Source organism: Pleurodeles waltl, chromosome 1_2 (assembly GCF_031143425.1).
Source record: "Pleurodeles waltl isolate 20211129_DDA chromosome 1_2, aPleWal1.hap1.20221129, whole genome shotgun sequence".
In the NCBI taxonomy this organism is placed as follows: Eukaryota; Metazoa; Chordata; class Amphibia; order Caudata; family Salamandridae; genus Pleurodeles; species Pleurodeles waltl.
This window is the reverse complement of record NC_090437.1, coordinates 964582939-964597255: the sequence shown is the minus strand read 5'-3', so window position 1 is coordinate 964597255 and position 14317 is coordinate 964582939. Positions and strand designations below refer to the sequence as shown.

Genomic DNA, 14317 nt, shown 5'->3' with positions numbered 1-14317 from the left:
GGCGTATGCCATCCCCAAAGGCCATCATTGTAATAAAGGAAAGGTAGGAGCACAACTCCCACCCCGAGTCAAAGAAAGCCCCGGGGGCACCATCCTTCAGAGCCAAAACGCTTAAAAAAGGGAAGAGGGGCCATGCTGCTCCCCACCCCAAGCCTTAAAAGGCCCCACGGTCCCCATCTTTCAGGGTCATGTAATTACGTGAAGGGAGGGGATGAGGCCCTCCTCCCTTAGCCTAATTAGGCCCCGGGAACTCCATCCTCTGGGGCTGAAGTGTTACAAAAGGGGATGGGGACAAGCAGCCCCTCTCCCTGAGCCTTAAAAAGGCCCCAAGGACCCCATCCTCAGGGACTGCCACATTAATTAAAAGGGAGGGTGGTGACATAGCCCCCCCAAGAGCCTTTAAAGGCCCGGGGCCAGCTCAGTGACTGTGTCCCAGGGAGCCTACCCTCAGGACACAGCAGATTCTCTGCCTGCACTACAGCGGGCAGGGAAATGTGTTTGTTCCAGTCTGGCAGGAGCATTTTTAAATCTCTTGCCAAAATGGAGCAAACACTAAGGGCCTGATTTAGATATTGGTGTATGAGTTACTCTGTCACAATGGCAATGGAAATCCTGTCAGCTGAAATCTAAATCCCATAGGATAAAATGGGGTTTAGAGTTTGGCACATGGGATACCCATCACCGTTGTGACAAAGTAACCCGTCCGCAAACATCTAAATCAGGCCCTAAGTCTGCTCCCAGCTGGTGTCAGATTCAACAATGCTCTCACCAGCTGGGAGCAGAATTGTCTGCATTGATGCGGGCAGGGAACCGTGCCCACACTGATGTGGGCAGGGAAACAACACACATATTGCTCCTACCTGGAAGAAGCATGCAAAAAGCAGCTGCTCCTTCCAGGCGGGAGCAATACATACTCCTGCACCATGCAGGAAGCTGGCTAGGGCTGTGGGAGCCCGGGTGTTCCCTGCAGCCCCTAACATGTTGGTTGGTGGGTGCCCCGGATGGGCACCCACCTATAATCGATGCAGGATGGGGACCCCAGGACCAAAATAGGCTCAGGGAACAGGGGTGCACAGCCCCCCCCACTAAAATAAGCTACGGCCCTGGGGGACTGGCCCCTGAGGCCTATGAAGGCTCAGGGAGGTTGCCCGCTGGCCCCCTCACCTTTTATTAACAGTTCGGCCCCCAGGGGATGGGTTTCCAGAGGTCTAATTATGCTCTGGGAGGGCTTCCCCCTCCCTTTATTTATTACTCTGCCTGGGAGATGGGGTCTCTGGGGCCTAATAAGACTCTCGGGAGATGGCACGTGTGGCTGCCCTCCCCTTTTTTATTATATTTATCCCTGGGGGATGGTGTCCCAGAGGCCCAAGCCGAGCACACTCCCTCCCATTTTTAAAAAATGTATGGCTGTACATAAGCAGGTGCAGAACTATGTGAAAACAAAGCCAGTCACAGGAGCCACAGTGGGGCCGCTGCACTGCAAATGACATGGGCAGTGCAGCCCCCCCCCCACCCAGCACCATCAGATTGCGCACTGTCTGCACCATTGGAATGTGCACTGTCTGTGCATGTCAGTGCGCATTCCAATGGTGCTGTTGTGCTATTGTATTGGCCTCAGCTCCCTTAAGGGAGTTGTGACCAACACTTCAGCATTGTTTCCGCAGGACTGACTGACAAAAACATCAAAATACAATGTTTCCACCGCCAATGTCGTAATTAGGCCCTTATTCTTGTTGTGCTCCCACCTTACTTATGAAACCAAGAGTACTACAGGCTTAATCCTTGAATTCAGGAGTACTACAAGGGCAAGTCCAAGCAAAATCTTTGTGAACTGAGCAAGCAGTTTTCTGATACAAATCATAGTAACCGCATGCATGCCCTGTGACATTCAGATGCAGGTCTTGTTGAATCATTCTATGTGTTAGAACATGTACCATTTTGAAATGAATATTGTTAAGTGGATCCATATATCAGAACATATATCTTCTTTGACATATAGATGTTATTTATTGCACCATGCTAAGGCTGGTCTTCTCAAATTCACCAGTGACTAAGGACATTTAGCATTAATGTACATATGTCTCAGCAAATATTACATTCTGAGGCAGTACTTATTCAATGTTTCCGTGTTTCAGTGCTGATATGTTTATCTTTCCATCCACTAGCATCAGTCCATCCACCAGTTCCTAACAATTAACTGAAACTTATGCATTTGTCCACCAATACCCATCCATCGAATATCAACCTACAGTCATGCATTCATCCATCTCCTCCATTCAAACGAATGCCTTCACCCATCCACCCAAATCCATACTTGTATCCATCCAGTTATGCACCGACACACATCGTTACACCAACCCACTTAGACCTTTCCATGCCCACAGCCATGTAATTATATTTTCATCTATCTGTCGATCCACACTCATAAATCCATCCATTCAATGCTTATGCTTTTGACATGATATATGTTTTCTGACTACATGTGTGCCTGCTTGTATGTTGTTTTTCGTGTTTATAGGTGCTTCTCTGTGCGTTGCCTGAGTATATACCAGTGGCTTTATGTGTGTTAGCTGTTGGTGCATCCAAACGTATCACACCACCATAAAGCTATTACAACCAAAAACTGCAAATTACATATATTTCTAAAATAAGCCAGACACATGCTTATTCTCATTTTACATGGAAAACACAATATGCTTTTTACACACCACACCTGTTCCTCTTAATGAGTATCAGATTTATTTTAATTGCCATATCATCACCTGTAAACATTTCCAACATGCGATTTTAAAAATACTTATCTTAACATTTTTAGAATTACAAAACACCATTTTAATCATGTTTATACAGTGCAGTCACCTTTGAGAACTAACATATTACAGCAGTTGCTCATTGAGCACAATTGCCTAATAAGATTAATCATAAGCACGAACAAACAATGTATTTCTCAGAGCTCAGCAACAGCGTACATTCTTTCATGTATTGAAAGGAGTTATGTAATTACAAGGTTTAATTTTAAAACTGAAAAATAAATATATTTATTCTGCTTCTCTATGACGGATTTAACTTTAACAAATTAATCTTTATGGAGAGAAATCCACTTACTTCACAGCCAAAAAGTTGTTACTGTCTGCATTCATTTAATGTTTCTTTGAAATTACCTAAAGTATGAGACTATTAACAGATATTTGATTTTCAGGTTGGGTTTTAATAAAAAACATAAACAAATACCTTTTTAGCGAAAGCCTGCAGATCTCCTTCCATTACGTGGCTGCAAAAAACATAAGATTCTCGTAAGAAAAGTGACATTTGCTAAATAGACCCTACCTTTCTAAAGACATAATTAAATACTTGACTCTTTTTTACAATGGACAAACAAACACTAAAGTGTCATATTTATAGTACTGTTTTCAATCAACTTGTCCCTGTTTCAGAAATCAGGGTGATGTCTGGATGAATATGAAATTGGATGTGCTTAACGCATCCCTACGTGCTCAAATAATCTCTAAATATATAGCCATACAATCAAGCTACTACGGAATAAAAGATCAAGTTGAAGAGTCATATTTGAAGGACTTTTGATAGATTCTTAGTAAATGATATAGAGAGGACAAGAAAGACTTTTTAAAATCCGCTCTACACAAGAATTTGACAAAATTATCCAAAGGATTCTATTTACCTACAAAAGATCAGACCCCCGCCGTGGCCATTTGGAGATCCGCGCTGGGTCGGCGGGCGGAAACCTAGTTTCCGCCCGCCGGGCCAGCGGGGATCTCAGCCGCAATACAGGAGCCAACTCCAAATGGAGTCGGGGGTGTTGCGGCTGTGCGACGGGTGCAGTTGCACCCGTCGCGCTTTTCACTGTCTGCTATGCAGACAGTGAAAAGCTGCACGGGCCCTGTCAGGGGGCCCATGCACTGCCTATGGCAGTGGCATGGCAGTGGCATGGGCAGTGCAGGGGCACCCTGGGGCCCCGCGACTCCCCGTACCGCCATCCTTTTCCTGGCGGTTCAAACCGCCAGGAAAAGGCTGGCGGTACGGGGACTCGTAATCCCCTGGGCAGCGCTGCTAGCAGCGCTGCCCTGGCAGATTGCTACCGTCGGGGCCATTGTGGCGGGAAACCACCAGCCCCTGCGGTGCGACCGCGGCGCTTCTGCTGCGGTCGTAATGACCAGGGAAGCACCACCAGCCTGTTGGCGGTGCTTTCATCATTTCAGCCCTGGAGGTCTTGTACCGCCAGGGTTGTAATGACCCCCTCTGTGTTCACTCTTGGGTTTCTCACATGTTTCTACCACAAACTACAAGTAGGTAGAAACCACAAAATACAGGACAAATAGACTAACAGAAAAATGCAACAACTGTGTTGCAAAAATATTTTCTTTTCACAGCTCTGTTTGTTCCTGAAAGCTGGGGAGGGAGTGATCTCAGCAGAGCAAATAAAACTATACACTATTTTGCTTAACATTTTCCCCTCAAAATTAAATTTTGCTATATTTTGTGTATTGTCCTGGTTCACTCTAGGAGAATCCAGGTACTGGGTACCTTTAGTATCCCCAACATGCAGTTAAAAAATTCCACAAATGTGACTTGGTACATATGTGGGGAAAAGTTATAAAAGCTTAAGCGCATATTGTCCCCAGTCTAAAACAAAAGGTTCAGCCAAAGGGGGTGGGGGTGGGAGTGGGCAACGGAGTGAGCCACAGTACTAAGGGGTAAATGAATTGGGGTGTATGCTGGATGGTTAGATCCCCTGATGTTGCGATTGCACCTCCACAGACAAACGTCAAACACAAAATGATCTCAAACAATGGATGACAGCTTTGAGGCAGAATTAGATGGCGAAATAGCATTAGCGGGAGTGGAAAATAGAGCAGAATGTTGAAGTTATTTTTTTAGTCTGTGGAGTTACATTCAATGACTTGTCTTCTAGTGAGTCTAAGAAACATGGTCATGGCACTAATGATGTCCATTCGCAGGTACAATCTGTGCAGCTGAGAGACATTAGCGGGTTAGCCTAACCCAGACAGCAGGGACATGTGGCAGCAATCACAGCAGCATGCTCTCTTGGCAGCCCCTCCAATTTAATCCAGCTCAAAATTCCACCATTTGTTGCACATGCTGGATGTAAACTCTATAAAGTAAGGTTTTTGCCTATTGACTATGTTCATCTCTTCCTGGATGTTGACTCCCTTAATACAATTGTTCACCAAACAAATTTGCATGCCAAACAGTTTCTGAGGCACATGGAGGCACTCTTTGGTCTCACTCTAGGGCATAACAGTGGTCTCTAACTTCAAATCGGGTTCTGAAAGAATTTCTGGGCCTTATGATCAACATGGGAATAGTACACAAACCCAGCATACAGTCCTACTTGTCTACTTGCATGGTTTGGCACACACCCAGCTTTGCACCGGTCATGAGCAGAAATAGGTTTCTGTTATTGCAGCATGTTCTACATTCAATGAGAATTCTGCTGCATTGCCCTGGGACCATCCAGACCATGACAGATTGTCCAGAATTGGACCTCCTGTGGAACATTTGTCTGCAGGCTTCCAGAGATTTATACTCCTGGAAAGAATATAGCCACTGAGGAGACCTTGATCCTGCATAAATGACGACTGCTGTACCTCAATATATACATGCTATTTGAAAAGCTCTGCTGGTTGTGTATATAGCCTGAGAGTATATATAGAGAAGGACCCCCCCTCTAAATCCTGCAGATTGCTCTCCCCTACTGGTAATGATTGCAAAGATTGTATGGGAGCTTGTCCAATCAATCCTTCAACAAGGCTATAACCTCAATGTGGAAATCTTTTATACAGGAGTCAAGCTGTTCAGTGAGCTGTAGAAAGCTGGTCGTGTGGCATACCATACACTTCTATAAGGCCAAAAACGATTACCACAGAAGCTGATCTGTGAGAAATTCCAAAAAAGGCCAAAGCACTGTGCTGTGGTCCAAAGACCAGCTTGCATTCAGATTATCAAATAGGTAGGATTTCTACTTACTCATTACAGTCTCTGATGAGAGCACTTTCTCTGCCATGGTTTGGGGTCAGTTGGCAGTGACCTTGTTCCATCTGCAGTGGGGAATCCGTTGCGGGTGATGGTGTGTTGTGGGTTTCTCGAAGGAGAAGTGGATGCATCGGTGGTCGGTTCAGTGGAGTTCGGTGGTGTGGCTGAAGGAGACGTGTTTGCTGGTGGAGAAAATGGGGTCGAGAGTGTGTCCTGCGGAGTGGGTGGGTGTGTGACGAACTGCTTGAGGCCGAGGTTGGCGAGGTTGTTGAGCAGCGTGGTAGAGTTGTTGTTGTTGGTGTTCTCAAGGTGGAAGTTCAAGTCTCCAAGGAGTATGTAGCCTGTGGATGCGACAGCGTGCGTGCTGATGACATCGGTGATGGAGTCGCTGAACTGCTGTCAGGGGCTTGGGGGTCTGTAAACGATGGTCCCTCTGTGTGTGGTTTTTGGGTCTGTGTGGATCTGGAAGTGCAGGTGTTCGGTGGTGCTGAGGGTGTCTTCGGTGCTGGTCGTGATTCTGAGGGTATGGACAATGGCGATACCTCCTCCTGGTCTGTTGGTGCGGTCCCTGTGGGTGATCTTGTAGCCGTCCGAGATGACTATGGCGATGTCGAGCACTGAGGAGGGGTTTATCCAGGTCTTGGTCAGGAAGGCGACATCTGGGGTAGGCTGGGTCGAGTGGATTCCAAAGTTTGACGGCATGTTTGTGGACGGAGCGGTTGTTGAGTGGGATGCATCTGAGATGGTTGTGCCCTGCCTTGGTGGGTGGGTGGGTCATTGGGGTGGAGGCTGGTGAAGGTGCAGTTCCAGCAGGAGAAGGGTCTGTGGGTGAGCTGTGGGGTGGCTTGATGGCAGGTGGATGAGCGGTCAGTGTTGAGTGTGTGGAGGGGGGTGACGTCATAGCGGAGTCGGGTATAGCGGCGGTGGGGGGGGTGAGAACCAGGGGTTTGGGCACTGGGTGCAGTCCAGGCACTAACGGGCACAGAAGGGCTTGCCTTAGGCACGCATTCGGTGTACCAGCGGCTCGTCTGCAGCGGTCGGCTGCCATTAAGTAGGGGGGGAGGAGAGGACAGTTGAGAGGCGGGAGTGGGTGCGAAAAAAGAGGGCGGGGCTGCTGGGGCAGCAGCAGCGGGAGTGCAGCGCGAGAGAGAGGAGGGTGCGGGTCGCAGGGGCAGCAGAGACAGGGGAGAGAGAGGAGGGGAAGAGCGAGAGAGAGAGAGAGAGAGAGAGAGAGAGAGAGAGAGAGAGAGAGAGAGAGAGAGAGAGAGAGCGAAGTGGAGGGAAAGCGTAGAAAGAGTGTAAAGCAAAAGTCAAAAGGAGCACTGGGGAGAGTGAACTGCAAAAGGGGCACAAAGGGAGCAGACACAGAAGAGAGAGCACACAGAGAGTGAAGCAGAGAAAAGGTGGAGAGAGGCAGAGGGCTGCCTAGTAGGAAAGCAGAGCTCTCCCACTAGACACCAGGGATGAGGTGCAGGCAGAACCCTATGGGTGCAGGAGGGCCTCGAACTCCTGAGAGGGGTCAGGAGTTCAGAGGAACGAGGGCTCCACTTAAAGGAGGAGCTACAGGAAGCAGAGCAGTTCCCTGACCAGGTCAGTGGTCTTGCTCGTCCTACCGTGCACTGGCCGCCATTAAGTTGGGAGTGGGGAGGAGAGGACAGCGGGGAGGCAGGAGCGGGGGTGAAAAGGGCACAAAAAAAGGGGGCAAGGTAGCAGCGGCAGGAGTGCTGCATGAGAGAGATGAGTGGGGCAGGCCACAGGGGCCGCAGCGGCGGAGAGAGAAAGAGGAGGGGGAGTGAAAGTGTGACAGAGAGAGTGGAGTGGGGGAAAAAGCGAAGAAAGAGTGTAAAGCAAAAGTCAAAAGGAGCTCTGTGGAGAGCGAATGGCAAAAGGGGCACAAAGGGGGCAGACACGGAAGAGAGATCACACAGAGAGCGAAGCAGAGAAAAGGAGGAGAGAGGCAGAGGGCAGCCTAGCAGGAAAGCAAAGTTCTCCCACTAGACACCAGAGATGAAGCGCAGGCACAAGCCTGCGGGTGGAGGAGGGCCTCGAACTCCTGACAGGGGTCAGGAGTTTAGAGGAACGAGTGCTCTACTTACAGGTGGAGCTATGGGAGGCAGAGCAGTTCACTGACAAGGTCAGTGGTCTTGTTCGTCCTATGGTGCAGAGGTCACCATTAAGTAGGGAGGGGGGCGGAGGGGACAACTGGGAGGCGGGAGCGGGGGCACAAACGGAGTGAAAAAAAGGGGGTGGGCCGCGGGGGCAGCAGCGCCAGGAGTGCAGCGCTAGAGAGAGGAGGGAGGGGGCCGCAGAAGCAGCAGCAGCAGGGGAGAGAGAGAGAGGCAGGAGAGCGAGAGTAAGAGAGAGAGCAGAGTGGAGGGAATGTGAACAAAGAGTGTAAAGGAAAGTCAAAAGGAGCACTGTGGAGAGCGAACGGCAAAAGGGGCACAAAGGGGGCAGACACGGAATAGAGAGCACACAGAGAGCAAATCAGAGAAAAGGAGGAGAGAGGCGGAGGGCAGCCTAGTAGGAAAGCAGAGCTCTCCCACTAGAGAGGGATAAGGCGCAGGCACAAGCCTGCGGGTGGAGGAGGGCCTCGAACTCATGACAGGGGTCAGGAGTTCAGAGGAACGAGGGCTCTACTTACAGGTGGAGCCATGGGAGGCAGAGCAGTTCACTGACCAGGTCACTGGTCTTGCTCATCCTACCGTGCCGAGGCCGCCATGAAGTAGGGAAGGGGGGGAGGAGAGGACAGCTGGGAGGCGGTAGCAGGGGCAAAAACAGAGCGAAAAAAGGGGGCTGCCGCGGGGGCAGCAGCGGCGGGAGTGCAGTGCCAGAGATAGGAGGGGGCGGGGCCAAAGAAGCAGCAGCAGCAGGGGAGAGAAAGAGGGGGAAGAGCGAGAGTGAGAGAGAGAGCAGAGTGGAGGGAAAGCGAAGAAAGAGTGTAAAGCAAAAGTCAAAAGGAGCACTGTGGAGAGCAAACTGCAAAAGGGGCACAAAGGGGGCAGACACTGAAGAGAGAGCACACAGAGAGCAAAGCAGAGAAAAGGAGGAGAGAGGCAGAGGGCAGCCTAGTAGGAAAGCAGTGCTCTCCCACTAGACACCAGGGATGAGGCGCAGACGGAAGCCTTCGGGTAGAGGAGGACCTCAAACTCCTGACAGGGGTCAGGAGTTCAGAGGAACGAGGGCTCTACTTACAGGTAGAGCTACGGGAGGCAGAGCAGTTCACTGACCAGCCATTAAGTAGGGAAGGGGGAGGAGAAAGGGGGAGAGCGAGAGTGAGAGAGAGAGAAGAGTGGAGGGAAAAGCAAAGAAAGAGTGTAAAGCAAAAGACAAAAGGAGCACTGTGGAGAGCGAACGGCAAAAGGGGCACAAAGGGGGCAGACACGGAAGAGAGAGCACACACAGAGCGAAGCAGAGAAAAGGAGGAGAGAGGCAGAGGGCAGCCTAGTACAAAAGCAGAGCTCTCTCACTAGACACTAGGGATGAGGCACAGGTAGAAGCTTGCGGGTGGAGGAGGGCCTTAAACTCCTGACAGGGGTCAGGAGTTCAGAGGAACGAGGGCTCTATTTACAGGTGGAGCTACGGGAGGCAGAGCAGTGCACTGGCCAGGTCAGTGGCCTTACAAGCCCATGATATCCTATGGCACTTGTAGTATGGCAGACAGGATATCTGTCAAATTTGTGATGGACTAACCTGTTCACCAAACCCCGAATCAGGCCCAAAGTCTAAGTAAATGTTCTTTCTGATGTTGTAAAGCTTGTTGAAGCACCAACCTACAACATGCCTGGCTGTATGTGTGTAGAGGTTTACTTGTGGTTTGTTTGTATTTCTATCTGTATGTGTTGGTTAGTGACTAGGTGCGAGATCATGTCATTGGTGATTGAGTTTTGTGGCTGTGAACGTGATGGGCCCTTGAATGTGGTGTTGTGTTGATGTTAGTGCTGTGCTGTGTGGTACTGGACCCTTGGCTGATGGTATGATGGCATTGTGTGTGGGCTTAAAAGGCATGTGAATGACCTGAAAAGTGGTTGTTGCCTTGACGTGGCTTTGCAGGTCACATCCAGTAGGCATGGGCTAAATATTCTGATATTGTTACTAGTATTAGCTTACTGAACCTAGCACCTCTGGAGGTGCTAAAACCATCCAGTGCACGTTTATACTTCACCAGTGGATAGACTCAGAAGAAACAATAACAACATCTCACATTTTTGATAACTGAACACCTAAAGGTGTCCAGGGTCATGTAGCTTGCATTGATCCCACTCACTTTGCCATAACACCTAGAAAACATCTAACATGCCTAAGCTGCTAAAATTCACACACTGTCCTTACATTACTGTGAGAGAAAGTTCCAACATCTCCTGGGATCCACAAACTTTCTGTCACACTGTGTTTCCACATGTCTCCTGATAACAATGGTACTCCAGACATAGAAGGAACTAAAATGCTACATGGAGAAGTCTGCAGTAGGGGTAGTTGTGGTATTTGGGACTTGGCTCAGCTGCCATGCAAGGAAATCTACCAACCATTTCCATTTTTTGAAAACAAGCCACCCAGGAGATTCCAGGGTGATGTGGCTTGTGTGGATCCCACAATGTTTTCATACTCACAATGCCCAGCAAACAAAAAAACATTGCCTACTGTAACACATTTTCCTTCTTTTAGGAGTCTGAGAGAGACACAAAATTCTTTCCACCCCACGTTAAGCTACCTGTCTCAGTAAAAATGCTACCCCACTTGTGTGGCTAGACCAAGTGCCCACAATTGGAACTGATCAAACCAGGGCCTATGGAACCCCTTGCAGCTAAGTTGTTGGCTCTGGGTATGTCATATACTTGGAGAACCTTCAAACTCTGTATATCTCTGTAAACAGAAGGGTCTATTGAACGTAACAGTATATTACTTATGTAACTTGGCCATCATGACAAAAGGTTACAAATGAAAGTGGTGTCACAAATGGCTGTTTTTCATTATTTTTTATTTTAGTTTCTTCGGGAACACCTTGGGGGATCTAAACAAATGAGACATTGTTTTGCTTACTTTTTAGAACTGTACGGCTTTGCAGGATCACCAGTGGGTTTCATCCCTGTTTCCACCACAAACTGAAAATAGGTTGAGGCCACAAAAAAATAGAAAAATGCAGCTATCACTTAGAAAAATTTCAAAACGCTAGTAAGAAATAGATTGCTCTGCTTGTTCATGTAAGCTGTGAAAATGGTGAACTTGGCACAGCAAACCTTGTGCTTATACCATTTTTAGAAAAAACACAACTGTCACTTTCTTACTTAGCAGTTTTTTCCCCATCCTGTTTACAAAACCCCCGACATGTAGCTATAGTTTGGCTATTTTCTCAGTTCCCTTCAAGGGAAACTACAGAACCTGGGTACCTATAAAATCCCCAGGATGTTATGAAACCAGGATGCAAATGTGGCATGGATATTATTTGTGGAAAGAATGCTATGAAGGCGCAAGGACAAAGTACCCGAAATAGGAAAAAAGGGCTCAGTACTGGAGTGGAAAAGCCTCTGCTGTTAAGGGGTTAAAAGGACAAGATTTCATCAAGCTTGTGAATGGCTCAAGGAAAACATGTTTGAAAATTGCTCAATAGATAATTGATGCATTCCAATACATCATACATGCTGCCACCATTGTCCTTCCGCTTAGCAATATAGAAGACTAAGAAATATATCGCTCTGCCTGGAAAGCTAGAGTGCACACCACTTATTAATAGAGCTTTACGCCGCACTCTGTGTCCTCACTTCCGAGTGAGCAGTGACTTAAACTAACTGACTCGCTTGTATGTTAGGGTCAGCCCTGGTAAACGAGGTTTTTAGAGACACTATCTTAATCACATAGCCCCCTTTCAATATCATGGTGACATTGATGGTAATAGAACTATGTTTGTTCTACAAACAAAAGGAAACGTAAAAACGACGAGCTAACTGGTCACTCATAAATCTAGCTTTTGGAACTTCATGAAAGGTAAACTTTTTGATGCAATGGTGATTAATGAGGTCCATCTAATGCTTGTGGGGGCAGGGAGATGCCTGATAGTAAAAGAGATTTGCCCCACTGACACACAGATTTAATTAATTAATTTAAATCCATTGTTTTTCTGTCGGGGGCAAAGTAAAGAGCTTCAGGAATGAGTTAAAAAATATATGTAACCATACAAGAACATATTCCCTAATAATCTTGGTGCTTAGATGTTTACATATTCATAAATCGCTCAGTGTTTTATTCAAATGTTATTTTTGTTGCTTAAGTGTAACATGAGCAGGGTCTGAAACATGACATTGCAACAGCTTAATTACACGTTACTGTTTAGGGTTTAAATAATAGCAGTGGTAACTCCTTAAATGCAATTGGCCCTTATTACTTGTAACTTGTTACTACTTGATACTTGGCAATTACTTTTAATCAAACTAAGGAATAATTATTATGAATGAATATGGTACTAGCAAAGATTGATTATTGCTGAAATTATTGTAATAGGAATAAGATCTCTAGAAGTTTTATTGGATTTGGTTTTAGGAAAATGTAGTGCTTAATTGCTACAAACATCTGTTAATGACAAAAGAGTCATTGGAAGTAAGCCACTCTTTTGCAATAAGACATGTGAAATAATATATCACGTAAAATTAGGAGTGTAAATAGTGTGTTTAATTGTTTATGTGAAAATGTTAGCATAAATATATGGAGAAATTAACTACACTAGGCAGATCATTAGTTAGGCTTTGCCCCTTCCAAATTGCAATTTGGTAGAGGTCGCCAAACTCATTTTACACATCTGAAAATCTTTTGACTAATGAAATGGGTATTGTTCATAACAAAATAGGAGGTGATTTTGCAAATTGCAAGGTCTGCAATCACAGGATGCTGTCATATATCTCTGCCCCTCAATACTATAGTAAGTCTGCTTAATTAGATGTAATCATACTGAAGGCCTAAGGAGGGGGCTTTTCAATTGGACATTTTAGATTTCAAGGCAGAGTTTAAGTTGGGCTTGTTGGTGTTCCAAGGTGGCTTTTAAGTTGGATAACTAATTGAAGGGGTGATTTTTTACTTCAGCTGCCAATTTTAATGTTATTTGAACTATGTTTCAAATAAAATGCTATTTATTATACTGTACATAAAATGTATTTGATGCACTGTATTTTAAATATCATCTGTTTTATAATACTTATATAGATACGTGTGTGAGTTGAGGGCTAAACCACATTTTAGTGCACAGTCAATGATCTACAGGTTGTGGTGGCATTGAAATATTTATGATGTTTTAAATTAATTAATTAATTGTTAATTAATTTGACTCATCAAGTAATTTTTCAAATCATTTTACCATTTATATTTTATGGATGTGTGCTCCATATTAAAATGTACCCCCATTGTTTATATTCATTTATTTACTCTTTCTAATATATATTTACAGTACATTGTTATCATTAATTACGTCTTTAATATCCGAAGAAATGGAAAATACACAAGATATTTCAACCCTAATAATCCTCAGTCATGTCAGTCAAGTGGAATGTCAATTATCTGAGTAACCCAATTGAAAGAAGGAAAATATTAGATCACATTAAAACACTTGAAGAGGATGTAGGTTTGTTGCAAGAAACAGATTTAACTGATGTGGGAGAACACAGGGTTAAGAGTGTGGTCGGAACTAATAAACTGTTATTCATCAGACGCTAGAGGCATGATGATTCTTTTTAAGAAATGCATTCTTGAATCTGAAGATTAAACATTTGATAAAGAATATAGAAGGCGTTAGTTACAAAAATATGCATGGATGATAATACTATTATGTTAACAAATGTGTACTCCCCAAATTGCAATTGGTTACATGACATTTTAATATTGTACTATCTAGCTGGATAAAACAGGTTCCTAAATAGACCAAGTACATCACACTAGAAAGTATGTAAAAAAACAATATCTCTGTTTTGGCGAATGTTTGGAAACTAGAGAATCCAATAGAACAAGACTTTACAGCCTTTTCTATGTCTAATGACAGTAGTTCAAGGTTAGATTACTACCTAGGGAGCAAGAAGATATTTTCAGAAATGATCATTGTGATACCTGGCACTATTCACATTTCAGATTGTGTTCCAGTTTAATTGCAGGTAGTGAACGCACAATGTACAGCAACTTTAAAATTGGAGGCGTAATAAAGTCCTACAGCGTCCTACAGCGAAACAACACACTAGTGAAACAATTCAAAACAGAAATCTGTGAGTATCTTAATTTGAACTGCATATTAGCACAACAATATGAACAAGCTCCAAAATTTAGAGAAATA

General features: G+C 45.6%; 1 protein-coding gene across 2 annotated transcripts in view; it reads right to left on the bottom strand.

Moving 5' to 3' along the window:
* Window positions 1-14317, bottom strand: part of NMU (neuromedin U) — a 385326-nt gene that overhangs the window by 38780 nt on the left and 332229 nt on the right. For both annotated transcript variants that reach the window (XM_069234551.1, XM_069234560.1), the window contains one exon: window positions 3232-3271. In XM_069234551.1, the coding sequence (XP_069090652.1) occupies window positions 3236-3271 (36 nt within the window). In that variant the 3' untranslated portion in view covers window positions 3232-3235. The remainder of the gene's footprint in view (window positions 1-3231; window positions 3272-14317) is intronic.